General features: G+C 45.9%; 2 protein-coding genes across 2 annotated transcripts in view; both read right to left on the bottom strand.

Annotated features, from left to right (window-relative positions):
* LOC117898190 (irregular chiasm C-roughest protein) overlaps window positions 1-13,545 on the bottom strand; it is a 73,616-nt gene that overhangs the window by 39,922 nt on the left and 20,149 nt on the right. The gene's annotated exons all lie outside the window — the stretch shown is intronic.
* Window positions 7,137-7,956, bottom strand: LOC117898499. Its single transcript, XM_034807941.1, is given in 3 exon segments — window positions 7,137-7,530; window positions 7,591-7,851; window positions 7,924-7,956. Coding segments are annotated over 3 exon segments (675 nt in total). The 3' UTR covers window positions 7,137-7,149.

Raw genomic sequence — 13,545 nt, 5'->3', positions numbered from 1 at the left:
TGATTTATACGACCTAAACTTAACAAGTTTTCCCAGTCTATGAATACTTTTCCGCTGATACAGCGAGAGAGCGATGGAGAGAGAGAAGGAGGAGGAGGGAGAGTTCTATGTAATTTTTGCGTGACCAAACAAACGGCGCTCCACTTAATTGAAACGCATTGAAATGTAAAGATTTGCCTCTCCAAAAAACCGTTGGTAAATAAAAACAGGAAAGTAAAACTCTTTTCGAGAGCCGAATCATATAATACCCTGAAGGATCGAGTTTTTATTGTTTCTGTGCAGAGCTCGAGGGAGAGCTGATGGACTATATGTAAATTATACTCTATGGCTCTCGCGCTGCTTCCTTCGCTACTCGTCAAATAGCCTGCCAGTCGCATGGTACCCCCTGCAGAGTGTACAATAAAGCAATGCCGCAAAACAACAGCAGGGAGAATAAATAAAACAGGGGAAAACCGTTGCCTATTTGCATGGGGTAAATAAAAATATTAAAAATAAATAAGAAGCAGCGGAGAAATTTGAGCTGAATGCCTAGGAATGGATGCCAGTGGAGACGCATCTGTAGTGCTGCTCCTCCTTCCAGTCAAAGGAAAACCGACAACGGCTGAGCCGGGACCAGAGACAGGACGAGTAGCAGGACCAGGACCAGCGCCAGCTGCGATTGCAGTTTTAGCTGCCTGATGCTGCTGTTGCTATTCCTGCTCCTGCTCCTGCTCCTCCTGCTCCTGCGTCCGCTCCTCTGCTCCTCCAGCTTCAAGTGCGTGCCGCTGAGTGCTGCTTACAGGATTGTTTCTGCTTTTGCTGCTGTTTGGCTCGTGCCTTCAAGTGGCGTTGTTGTTTAGTCTGCTATGCTCCGCCTGCCCCTGCCCCTGCCTCTGCTACCAGCTCCTCCCAGCTCTTTGAGAGCTTTACGTGCCTGTGCACTGCCAACAAGGATAACAATTACTCTAGCAGCATGTCCGCCATTCTGCGCTGTCTCATCTGTTTGATGCCACTCTCGATTCACGCTCTTCCCCAACCCCATCCCACCCATCTGGAGTTTTCGTTTGGGTAGACTACAGGGTATACATACTTCTGTTTGTTGTAGACTTTAGTTGTTTTATTTATTCTCAATTGTTTAGCGCTTAAATGCTTTAAATGCTTGTTTAAATACATTTTGGCATTGCGTTCGTTGTGTACGCTCTTTGAAATGCGTGTCCGTGCCCGTGATGAATTTTGTAGTAAGCTTCTAGCACTCATGCCTTTCACTACCCCTGGGAGCCTTGTCCTCCTCCTCTGCAGCTTCTCCTGCTGCTCTCAAATATGTCAGACGCACATTTCGGTGTTTCCTGCCCCATCTCTCATGGCTCTGGCCTGACTCTGGCTCCATGCCTCTTGGCTGTCTAGTGCCAGGCGGCTGCTGCTGCTGTTTACTTTTGATGATGCATTGCAGCGTAATAATTTCACGTAGCCGTCCACGGCACGCAGCCAAAAACGACAAATGGCAGTGGAAGAGTGGACCTTGGTCCAGTGGGTGGAAGGGGGTAGGGAGTGGAAGAGTGGACCTTAGGGCAGGGATCAACTGGGTCAACTGGTCGCGGATGAAGGGGGGGCCTCTTAGCATCTGGTCAGTTATAAAATGCTGTTTGGGCTGTTCTTCAAGTGTTGGGCCCCCTCCAAAAGCGACATTACTCATACGCATCGCTCCTTTTTGCAGTTTAGCTTTCGTTACAGGAAAATTTAAGGAAAAATTCCCAGCTGGGAGTCAGGGCTTTCACTCACTCAGATTTCATTTACTGAGAGAAAGAGAGACAGAGAGAGAGAGAGTGTGGCACATGAATTCCCTGTGCATTGGGTGGGCGTGGGTGGCTCTCTCTCCAACTCCTTTGTTGGCAATCAATGAAAGCAATTTGTGAATCTCTTGTGCAATTCGGGGACATTCAAACGAGCTCAAGGACACACTCGCTCGTGCACCCCCACACTCACGCCCACGCCGACTCCCACTCTCAAGGAGATGTCCGGGAAAAGGTATTGGCAGATACGAAATCTTGTATGCAAATCAAATATGCAAGATGATTTGTAAATTTTTACCAAATGTATTATATATAAAATACGGCAGAATACACAGGGGGAAAACCAAACCCAAGCCCAGACACAGCCCCAGCCCCTCTGGCCACCCGCACGGCAGCCGCAACAACAGGATTCTAGGGCTTAAACTTTTTAAACCTGTTCCACATCATCGCCCCTTGGAAAACCATTCCAGCTCCTCGCCATTCTCGGATACCCCAAGCAAGGTGCTAAGCAAACATGCAAGCTGTGAGGATTATAAAAAGGAGGCAAAAGAAAAAGGAAGCAAGCAAAAAGGATGTCCCAACAACACAAGCCATACAGCAAACGCGCAAAGCGTTTTTGGAACAACAAAACAGCTAAGGACCCACAACCCCACCCCTACAAGGCAGAGCCAGACACACTCCTCCATCCCCATTCAGTGAGATCCCATGTCCATGTGTTCGTATGTGCCTGGTGCCTGGCATCCCCCACCTTACACCCTCTTCTCTCCCCATCCACCTACTTAAGCATAATGATATATTTAGCTTGCCAAGTGATTGTTATTTGATATTCAACAGATTTCTCTTCAGCTTTTGCGTTTTCTTTTTGTCCGATTCAGCATGGGGCGCCCAGACATTATGGGGCCGCGCCTTTTGTTCAGGTTAAATCGATGCGTGCTTGTATTATTTCATAAGTTTATGCACATACAGGACACCCACCAACTACTCCTTTGAGCTGTGTGTGCTTAAGTGTGAATCACTCATGTTTTACTGGCTGCGTATGTCAGGCTGTAATGTCAGTCAAACCCCGACAGTTTTGTTTGACAAACAGCATTCTTGTGCGTAAAGAGGGCAGGCCATCAGGTCTGTTTGACAAACAGCATATGAAAAGTGATTTGTAAATTGACAAAACAGCCCACACTTGACACACACACTCAGCCCTGTCCGGTCCGGCACTGTCCTGTCCTGTCCACCCACTAAACCGTACCTTATTGAGGGGCTGTCCAACTGTTTTACCCCATTTAACCCTCTCTTTAGAGCTGTCCATCTGTATGGCTCCAGTCCACATTTTCCACATTTAGACAATAAATGACACGTTTTGTCGTTTACATTTTTCATATTTTCATAGCTCATTGACTGGCACGCGAAATGGTTTGGAACGAAACACAACAACACGCCACGCCTCTTGCCACTTGCCACTGCTGGCAGTGCTGCCACTTCTGCTACTTTTCCCCATTGTTTGACACTCGAAGTTTATGCATTTATTTGTAGCAGGCGGCATTCGAGTCTCCAGTCCCGAGTCCTGAGTCCCGAGCCCTGTTCTCGTTGATTTATTGTATTGTACTCTCGCCTCCCCATCTCCCACCCATTTGCAATATTTGTGTCTGAGAGCTATACTTCAATGGAATCGGTGAGTGTGTGTCTGTGTGTAGGGAATTCATATGGTAGTCGAGTGGCCACTCGAGTTTATGTATGTAATTTTTATTATTATATGTAGAACCGCCTTCAACTGCAGCCCAGTCGAAACTTTCATATCATTTAATTTCATGGTCTAGTGCCATCGATCAGGTACTAAATTTAACGCTTTAAGGAACGAAATAGATGCCAAAAACACTGGTCCCTCCAGTCACAAACAAACAGCTAAGCGTCAGTCGTTCAAAAGAGTAAGCCTCGAATGGCACACTAAATATGCAAAAAGGTTCGGGGATTTACCTGCCACATGCGAGGCAATTAAAAGCGAACAGCGGGCGCACGGCCAGGATATAGGGCTGATTAAGGTTTGGTCCGGGGGATTCGGGAATGTTTCAGTTCGGATGGTTGAGCTCTGGTTTTGGTTTTGCTGTGGGTGTTGGCCTGTGACAAATACGCGGCCATAACAATTCATTTAGATACATCAGCAGCTGTGGCTGGGGCAAATGAAGCCATTACTTCTGGTTCGTGTGGGCCTCGAGGCACATAAATAAGTCAATTAAAGGTGTCCTGATTGGGCTTGGACTTGGTCTTGGAGTTGTCTACGATTTCAGACAACTTTCTTGCAACGGCAATCAACGCTGCCATTCAGCCATCTGATTATGGCCCAGACAAACAATGACAGAAGACTCCAAGGCCCAGTCCTCCGCCTCCTGTTGCTTATTAATTAAACTGATTAAATTGCAGGTTGCGTGCCCCGGCTGCCCCTCGGCTGCAATGCCACTGCTGCCACTTCCATTGATTGGCTACCAATCAGAGACCGAGTCCAACAGCACTTTGCCTCAAATTAATACGAGTTTGGCCAAGTTCTCATGTTCATAAGCAAGCATAATCATAATTAGAGTTATAATAATCATGGCACGAGTTTACCAAAGGCAAACAAATACACAAATTTAATAATTTCATTAGACACACACACTCTCGACTTTTGACTTGGCCTCTGATTGAGTGGCTGATGGATTGACTGATTGAGTGATTGATTAGTGGGTGGAGTTTAGGCTGTCATTTCTTTGGGGTGTGTCCTGTCCGTACAGCTAATCTTGTGGAACTTCTCCTGGCATGCACTTCATTATACAATTTGAGTGTGTTTTCGAAGGGGAGTGGGGACGGGGAGAGATCTCCTTTCACCCACTCTTTGACGTCTACTCCTTTTTGTAACCCCTCCTTTGTGGCAGCGCATGCCTCATGCTCTCCCTGTGCATCAGTCTGTCAGCCTGTCTCACCCCCCATATTCTGTTGCAGCTGTCGAGGACTTGAGCACGTTGTTCCATCTCTCGTTTAGCCACGACACGGAGACACATACATACATCTCCTGTTCTCCTGCTCTCCTCGGAACCCCTGCGGGGCTGTTCACTTTGTTGCGCGTCTTTTGCAGGCACTTAATGCGCTGTTCCACCCGCTGGCTGCAGCCATCCGCCCACTCTCTCTCCCTCTGCTGCGAAAACAATGGCGTGGGTACATGCCACATGGAGATAGAACGACAAGAGCGACACAGACACAAGGCAAATTTCAGCACGGAAGCGGAAGTCATTGTTGTCGCACAATGGCGAACGCGTCGCAATTATAATAATTTTGATTGCATACCCTGCCTCAACAGCCCGCCTGCTCAGTCCCCTACTCTCTGTCGCTCCCTTTAAGCCTGTTTTTCTTGATGGTGCAGCAGCAGGGCAGGAATTATGCAACCATGTAAGGGGGGTTGGCTCTGGCACCACGTGTGGACAACATTTTTGATGTGTTTGTTCGCCAGCATCGCTTTTGAGGCTCTTTTTTTAATTACGAGCTCTAGACGGAGTCTGAAATGCGAGCAAAGAGAGGTAATAGGAAGTGGGTGGACAGTTGGGCAGAACGACAGGTAAGTTGAGGGCACTCCCAGTCATTTCTATCATCGTCATAGAGAGCATCGCCATGTCTCATGTTTGTTTGCAATACCCAACTAATTAGCTACACAAATAAGCAATTAACTGGCGAGAAAGTGTAGAGGAATGGGAGTAAGATATGAGGGAGAACTGAGAGAAAAATCAGGGTATAGTAGGAGGAGGAGGAGGTTCAGGAGCCATGGTGGTCACTTAATTACACAAATTATCTGCCACAAAAACCTCAAGTTCGCATCCTCCCCCCACTGGCCATTGCCCCACTCAAGTGCAACCAAGGACATGCTGCCAAGCAGAGCAGTATTCTTCTAGATGTAATGAGAGTACCAGTATATGTACGGGCCTTGGTCCTTGGTCAGCAGTTTGACCATCGCAAAAGAAAGGAAAACAATTTTCTTGAAAGCTTTGATTTGACTAAGTAAACTGGAAAATCCCGAAGTGCCGCAAGAAACCGAAGAGAAGAGACCAGCAAGAAGCGAGTGCCAGCAAGGATATACAGTCAATGGAAGGATAAGAGTGTAGAGAGCAGATGATGGGAAACAACTATCATTTGCTTTTAATTTGACTCGAGGGCGTAATTAAAGAAAAATGCCAAGGGAAGCCAAAGTCCTTTGATTGTCAGCCCTGGAGGGGGTAGACTCTGGTTGCCCAGCTGCCTGCTTGCCAGCCAGGAAATGCAAATCAGGACAAGGCAGAAGGACACACAGCGACACGCAGACAAACATAGGACACAGATGGATGATGAGAGAATACACAGAGATACATGGATAGAGAGAGACACAGAGAGAGAGAGAGAGAGAGTGTAATACGTTAATTGTTTTAAGAAAACAGGCTGAGGCTGCATGTCTTGGAAGGACATAAATCCCGTTTAACCTGACGCTGCAAAGCCAACACCAGGACGAGCACGAGGACGGACTTCCTGGCACCATCCACTGGACTAACACATAAATTTTACTCCTTTATTCCAGTTGCATAACATGTCCTGCGACACCGACAAAAAAAAAAATCAAGAAGGAGAAAGAATAACCGAAGACAGATGGACAGACGTGTTATATAGAAAGGCAACTTTTGCTGCTGACTTTGCTGAAGCGGAGATGGATATTGGATGGAGTTGGCAAAGTGATCGAATACATGGTACCCAGCGTTGGTCAAGAAACTTTAAACTTGAAATTCAAATGTGAAGAAAGAGCTTAAATATATTTATTGGAATAACTCTGCGTGGCAGGGTTCGACTCATATAAATACAGATCTGAAGGATAAAGTAGCTACAGCATACCCTTCTACAACACACAAGTAATGTGAATATGTGTGGCTGCACAAAAAAAGTTCCAAAAAACTAACAAGTTTGAAGAAGCGCAAAGAGGGGAGTGCGGTGTCTGGGGGAATGGAGCAGAGCAGAGCAGCATCAGCAGCAGCAGACGAAGTTATGCAAAGTCAGCAGAGGACATTGACATGTGTGAGCATGGGTGTGTGTGTGATTCAATTTGCAGTTGTGACACTGCAGCAGGAAGACGGGAAGCGGGAGACGGTAGGCTACCAGCTCGCTCGTATTCCGAGAATAAAGTCAAATTGCCATATTTCATCTATGACTTTTACGACTTTTTCTTTTATTTTTCCCTCAACACTTTTTTTGCCAGGTCTGAATTGGAATTTTCTATGCAGCAGTCAGCCGCCAACGACAAGTTTATGAACTTTCACACACATTTTCAGTTTGCAGTCGCAGTTGCAGTTTGCAGTTTGCCGTTTGCAGTTGAGTTCCATTCTACACACACATCATCCGAATTCTAGCTAAGATTTGTTTCAATATCGCCGACACACTGTGTGAAATAGTTTCTCGCGAGTCGACACTCCTCGGTGTCCAGGTAGAAGCGACTCGGGCACTTCTGCATGGCCAACATTCGCACGCAGATGGTGAGCTGCAGGGCAAACGGGTTGCACGGCTCCTCGATGAATTCAATATCCGGCAGGTGGAGTGTGAAGCGTCCCGCATGCAGCGTGCGAAATATCTCACACTTATTGTATGCATCCATCATGAAGGGCACTGACTCCAGCTGCGGCTGTGGCATTATCTCCTCCAGGTTGTGGCGGATGTTGGCCAGATCCAGGCGATAGGGCGGATCAGCGTCAGTGTAGCCAGAGGCTATATAGTTGCACTCCTCAATGCACTTGAATCAAATGGGGATTCTCTTAGAGTTGGGAGCACTTCAGTTCAATGTTCTGCTCACCATATTGATCGTGTAGAGTTCGGCAAAGTTGAAAATCCTGCCTGAGGGCAGGTTCAGAGTGCTTTTGCATTCAGCATTGCCTTTATCCAGGCTGGGACGTGTTAATTGACAGCATCTGATTGACAAGGCCTAATTGAAATAGGTTCTGACTATAATAAAAGTTCTCCCTGGTTGGTAGATTCCCTCACTTACAGCTGCCTTTTTTCTGTTCGCCTTGCAGTTGGTCTCTCCATTCATTAGCGAACAGAACCATAACAGCAACTAAAAGTCGGTATTAGGAATTATACATACATCAGAGATATCTGCATATTTATATGTTTATATCCCACTCACAATTTGCAGCAGCAGAAGTACCCGCATTGACATCTCAAACCGAACTGAATCCACAACTGGGAGTCGCAACATTTGCGAATAAAAATAAATTGAGTTAATATTTTTATTATTCAAATTTCAGGGCCGTAAAGTTGAGTTGCCACTCATCGCATAAATGTTGCCCCCACGTGTAGTTGAATATATTTACGTGTATGCTGACAAAAGTGCAATTCAATACCGGGAAACATGCTCTGGCCTGGCCACAGGACGTCATGATTAATTACGTTGGCACGCCATCAGATTACGTATACGTCACGTCTGGCAGCCTCAAGGTTGTAGCGTTGCTTGAGTTGACTTTGGGGTTAATAAATTGTTTGGCGTTTGTTAACTAAATTTTGATTGCCGCAGGAGGCGGTGGGCGCTCCCGCAGAGAAACACTTTCACTGTTTTTTCTCTTTCTTGATTTATTGATATGCTAATTGAGCATTTGCACGTTGCTCTTTGACTTGACTTGGCTCTGGGCTTAGCTCTTGGCCTGGCTTCGCTTTCCATTTTTAATGGCCGAAAGAGTGTGTGTGTGTGTGGCTGTCCATTGGAAGTTATGAGCCATGGCACGCCATTTGCATGGCGGCGTGTTGTTCAAATTAATTGTAAATGGTTGTAATTTGCTGTTGCCGTCGTCGATGTTCGCTTTTCGCTTTTACAGTTTAATTGCAGCTGCCAGTGAGAGGGCGCGAACTTGGACTTTGGATCCCGGTAGATGGCAAATGGTAAATGGTGACTGGAGGTGGTACATCAGCGGGTGGGGTGGCCTAGGCTTAATTAATTTATGGCCACGGCCAGGACCGCTTGTTAAATACACGTCATTTGAAGTTTGAGCGTGTTTAACGTGACGTATGAGTGATTTATGTTGATGGAGTGCACATTAAGCGTCTGTGGAGGCAGTTTAACTGCCAAAGGGTCATCAATTGAGTCGATGTGCAGCCCGCACCCACACTCCTGCAATATTGCGTGCACACGATGTCCTTGTCATTCCGAGTGGGATGAGGGGAGTAGCCATGGAGCAACTTCTCTTGAAAGCGGCTTAGCAGCTCTGCCCCTTGGCTATATATAAACATAATTCTTGTACACAGTATAAACGATTTTTCTATGTATTTTTCGTGAATTAATGACAAGGCAAATATTTGATGGCACATTGCGTTGGGCTTTCGCTTTTGCTGGCGTAATTACTTAAATACATGAGGCAAAGCATTTCGGTTTGCTGTTCCAGATTCTGTCTTCTAATGAAATTATTATGCCCCAAATGCATACTCTGCTTCCTCGATGAATTCCACCTAATAGGGAGCGAGGAATGAGTTTCTCCGTTTATTTGAATTCGATTTAAGTGGATGACTACCTCAATCTTAGAAATTACTGGACGAATAAATGTCAAATAATTGACTTTAATGAATGTCTAAAATTATAACTTCTTGGTCACTTTATTAGAATTGATTCATCAATAATTGCTTGACATTTTAAGCTCACTTTTTGGTTTCTTTAATTAACAGAAAAATAAGTAAAAGAATTCCCATATTCTCTACGGCTTACTAAGAAGGGCATTCATTATCCGTCATCTGCGTTGCTTCAAGAACTTCTCCCCCAAGAGTTGGTTAGTTTTGCACGCAATTTAATTATATTTACTGGATTTCCTCCCCAAACTTCCCCCACTTCCCGTCATTCCTCTGTGGTTGTGTGTGTGTGTGAACGTCGAAAATTAGTAGGAAATTGTTAATGCGATAACAGAACAGATTTTCCCAGAGAGTGTGTGCCATGTAATGCTTCTTTTGGCTGGGTTTCCTTGGCAGCCAGCCTGCCGCCCCGCAAGCCAGAAAAAAGAGGGAATCGTTGCCTAGCGGAGTGTATGGGTATTCTTATTGTGCCAAAACAGATTTAAGGTAAGTCCAACTTTAAGCAGGAGGAGCACAAGAGTGGCGCAGTCAGAACATGGCACATAAATCGTTGGAACAGCTCCTGCCCGAGCAGCAGAAAGCTCCAAGAGCTGAAGACACGTTAGCATGTGAGAAATTCCATTGAAAATGCATTTGCGGTGGCTACACAGAGAGCTATACAGGGCTGTACCGGGTGAGGGGTACTGGAGGGAAACGATTTTGGCTTCGGTTGGCAGCTAAATTAAAGACGCAACTCACGTGGTTACTGGCCAACAGCGAGGAAGATGGGCCAAGAGAAAACCAGTGGCTGTCGCTTTTTCTCCGCACATAAATCAGTTTTAAATGCGTATAAATAAATTGGCCAAAAGGTGGCAGAGGGGAGCAGCCAGTGGGGGGTAAATGGTAGTGGTATTGTGCCAGTGTGCGAGTGTGGGGAAGTGCAGTCTTCGAGGCTGGGCTAGGTCACGGTCTGCACCGCACAGAGCTCACAAAACCCAACTCCCAGCTTAATCCAAACACTTCGTTTTGACAATTTATGCGCGCTGCTTGCCATGCAGGGAGCGACTTTGTGGGGAGAAAGAGAAGTCTGTTGCGAAGGAGGGGCAGAAGGGGTGTTGTGTGGAAAGTGTGTGGCAAGGACAAGCGCATGTGTCGTCATGTTTGTCTTGTATTCTTGGTTATTTATTTAAGCTTCGGCTAGGGTTCTCCCCCGTCCCCGAACCACGGACCACACTCCCCGTCCACGACGCATCCACTTGGCTGCTTTTAATCAAAGGGATTCTCGTTGCAAAATTAAACTAATTTAATTTTTATCGTTGTACAATATTTGCCTACCCTCTACTCTACTCTACTCTCGCTCCCTCTGCTCTTTATCCATCCATTCAGCGGAAAGCGCGCCTTATTGAAATTTCATAGTCTAATTTTGGGCGCAAATTAAAATTTAATTACGCGCCTTTTTGGCGCGCCTCGTGTTCGCTTCGGTTTCCGTTTCCTGTTCCCCTTCTCATTCCAATTCCCGCTCTCGTTTCTGGTTTTTGTAGGTCGATTGGCTTAATAGGAAATATTATCTCTCTCCCTCTCTCTTCATGGCACGCGTGTGTGTTTGTGTGTGTGTGTGTTTGGTACTTTGATGCCTTTGACAACATTTATGTTTTGGGTCCCGGGATGCCTCATTAATTTTTAACTCTTTGCCCGGGGAAAAACATTTATCTACACTCATGGGTAGCAAAAATTAAGTAATTCCACAGCATTTTGGCGCCACTTGACAACCTTTTACTATGTTTCCATGAGGATACAAAACAATTGAAGCAGCACAAAACGTTGAACTTTCATTTGCAACCAAAACCAGAAAATAGCACACGAAAAAATAACAAATTTTCCCACCACAGTCGAATGTCAGAGAGCACATACTTCTGCCGAATGGAAAGTTTATCCAGATGTTTTTGGTTGCATTTAATTTTGTTTTTCGTTTAGCGTTAGAGCCAGTACAGGGGGAAGGACGGACGGGCGGCTGGGGCTGCTGCAGGGTCACACATGAAGAACTTTGAAATTAAAATATTTTTCAGCTGGCTGCCAGGGGAAGCGTACGAAATTTTTTCATTTCAAGCCAAATTAATTGTCTACCCAAATGCAACAAAATTGAGTGGAATGTGTCTACTCTGTGAAACGCTTACCACCTCTTTCTACACAGTTCTGGCCATCTCTTTCTGTTTGGCTCTACCATTGCCTGTCTGCTGCTTGTATAGTCTCATTAGCCTGCATTGCTTTTAATCAACGTTTTATTGAATTAAACAAATTTGTTTCTAATTTGGGGCACCGAAACTGCACTGCACACACACACAAACACATGCCACATGCCCCATGCGCCACGTGCAGTGCTCTCATCCTTTGGCTAAGGTCTCTATTTGGGCACTGGATCATATTTGCCAGCAGTGACAGAGCCAACATTTGGGTATTTACATGGATGAAGGATGCAGAATGGTACTGGGAGATGGAGGCGGGTAGTAGCTGAGCTCTGCCAGGAATCTGGGTAGCAAACAGACCAAAACGAACTCTCATCAGCAAATTAAATCTTTGCTCTGTCCAAGAGTTTGCTTGCCGCCATCCCCAACAGCATCTATTCACCACTCCCACTCCCACTCCCACTCCCCTTCAGAGTGCTGCCACATGTTCCCATATGTTTCGTTCTGTTCTGTACTGCAATTTGTTGACAGTTGCATATTTTTGCGATGAAATTCCATTGCAGCCACGTCACTCGTAATTATGTCCAAATGCCACTTTATTAAATAAAGAGGAGAAAAAAAAGGACGGGTGAATTATGTGCGATGCGAACGGAAGTGAAAAAGCAAAGTTATCAGCACTGAAACTAATGAATTTCCATACAATTTTACCGCTTTTCCGGCAGCGGCAATCTATCAGGCATTTCCCACCACTGCACCGGGAAAACAACTCCACTCCGCTGGCATTGTCCGCTCGCATCTAGTATGTTGACATTGACAAGTTGGCAGGCGAATCGAAATGTAATCAATATCCAATATTTGCATATGCATCCCAAAGACCATAGTACGAGAGACGGGGGAGGAAATTGAAATCCAGCTGCAACATAAAATAGTTGTCAATTTTTGACAACAAAACAAATTGAAAAGAATGGGGCCTCCCCGCACCAGCACCCGCACTGTAAGAGAACACACATTTGGTTGTTCGGTGAGGGAATTCCATAGATAATACCTACCCATATGCACCAGTTTTCCGTTTTCCCAGTCGCCCTCCAACCACCCGCTTATAATTGTAATCAGTGTTTGCAATCATTTGCGTCATTTGCCAATGGAAATGCATACGCGGCCTGAAAGTATTCAACGCTTTTCATGCAACACTTCCTGCGAGACTGAGTTTTCGCGCAACTCAATTGTGCCTGCCGCTGCCGCGATGACCCTTCCGCTCTGCCCCTCGCCCCCTGACCTTACAGGACCCCTCAACATGTGTAGGAATCTGCGAGGAGGAGGACGGGTTTGGTATAAAAAAAAAGCAAAACGCTGCGTACTATGAAACAGCTTCAACATAAAATTTTACGAGTCGTTTACACAAATAGCAACACTGTTGCCAATAAACGCCGGCCCCAGAGCCCTCCAGACCTCCTACCCCTACACCTACTGGCCCGTCAATCCTCCAGCACCCCACCCTTTATGGGGTGTCCGCATCCTTCGTTCGTTTTTGCAATTTTTATATTGTTCCAAAATGTTTTCGTTTCAACGCTTTTATATTTATTTTGTGCACACAAAAAAATTGTTTGTAGCACCAGACCCAGATCACACTCTCCACCTACCTTCTCCCTCCCACACACTATCTCACACTCTGCTGCTGCATTGCATTGGAATTGTAAAGGAGAAAAGCAACAGAAGGAGGCGGGAAAGGGTTACACAAGAGGGGTGAAGATGTGTGCGTGTTGTGTTTGCTAAAATAATGGATTTTTATGCGCATTTGTTTGCACGATGTCGGCGACGGAAGTGGGAATGATAAAGGGTGGGCGGTGAAGCGAAGGCTGGAGCAGTGGATTGAGTGTATAAGGGGTGTGAAAGCGGGGCAGAAGCATTGGCGAATCTCTCGCCGGCAATGGCTTTGTTCTCGGTGGCGTAGTCGCGAAAATGATTGGGAAAATCAGTAAAGTGAAACAGAACAAAAAGGAAGGACTCCGTTTCGTAATGAATTATCGAAGAAG

Source organism: Drosophila subobscura, chromosome O, assembly GCF_008121235.1.
Source record: "Drosophila subobscura isolate 14011-0131.10 chromosome O, UCBerk_Dsub_1.0, whole genome shotgun sequence".
Lineage (NCBI taxonomy): Eukaryota > Metazoa > Arthropoda > Insecta > Diptera > Drosophilidae > Drosophila > Drosophila subobscura.
The sequence above is the reverse complement of the archived record's forward strand: the minus strand, read 5'-3'. Positions and strand labels throughout refer to the sequence as shown.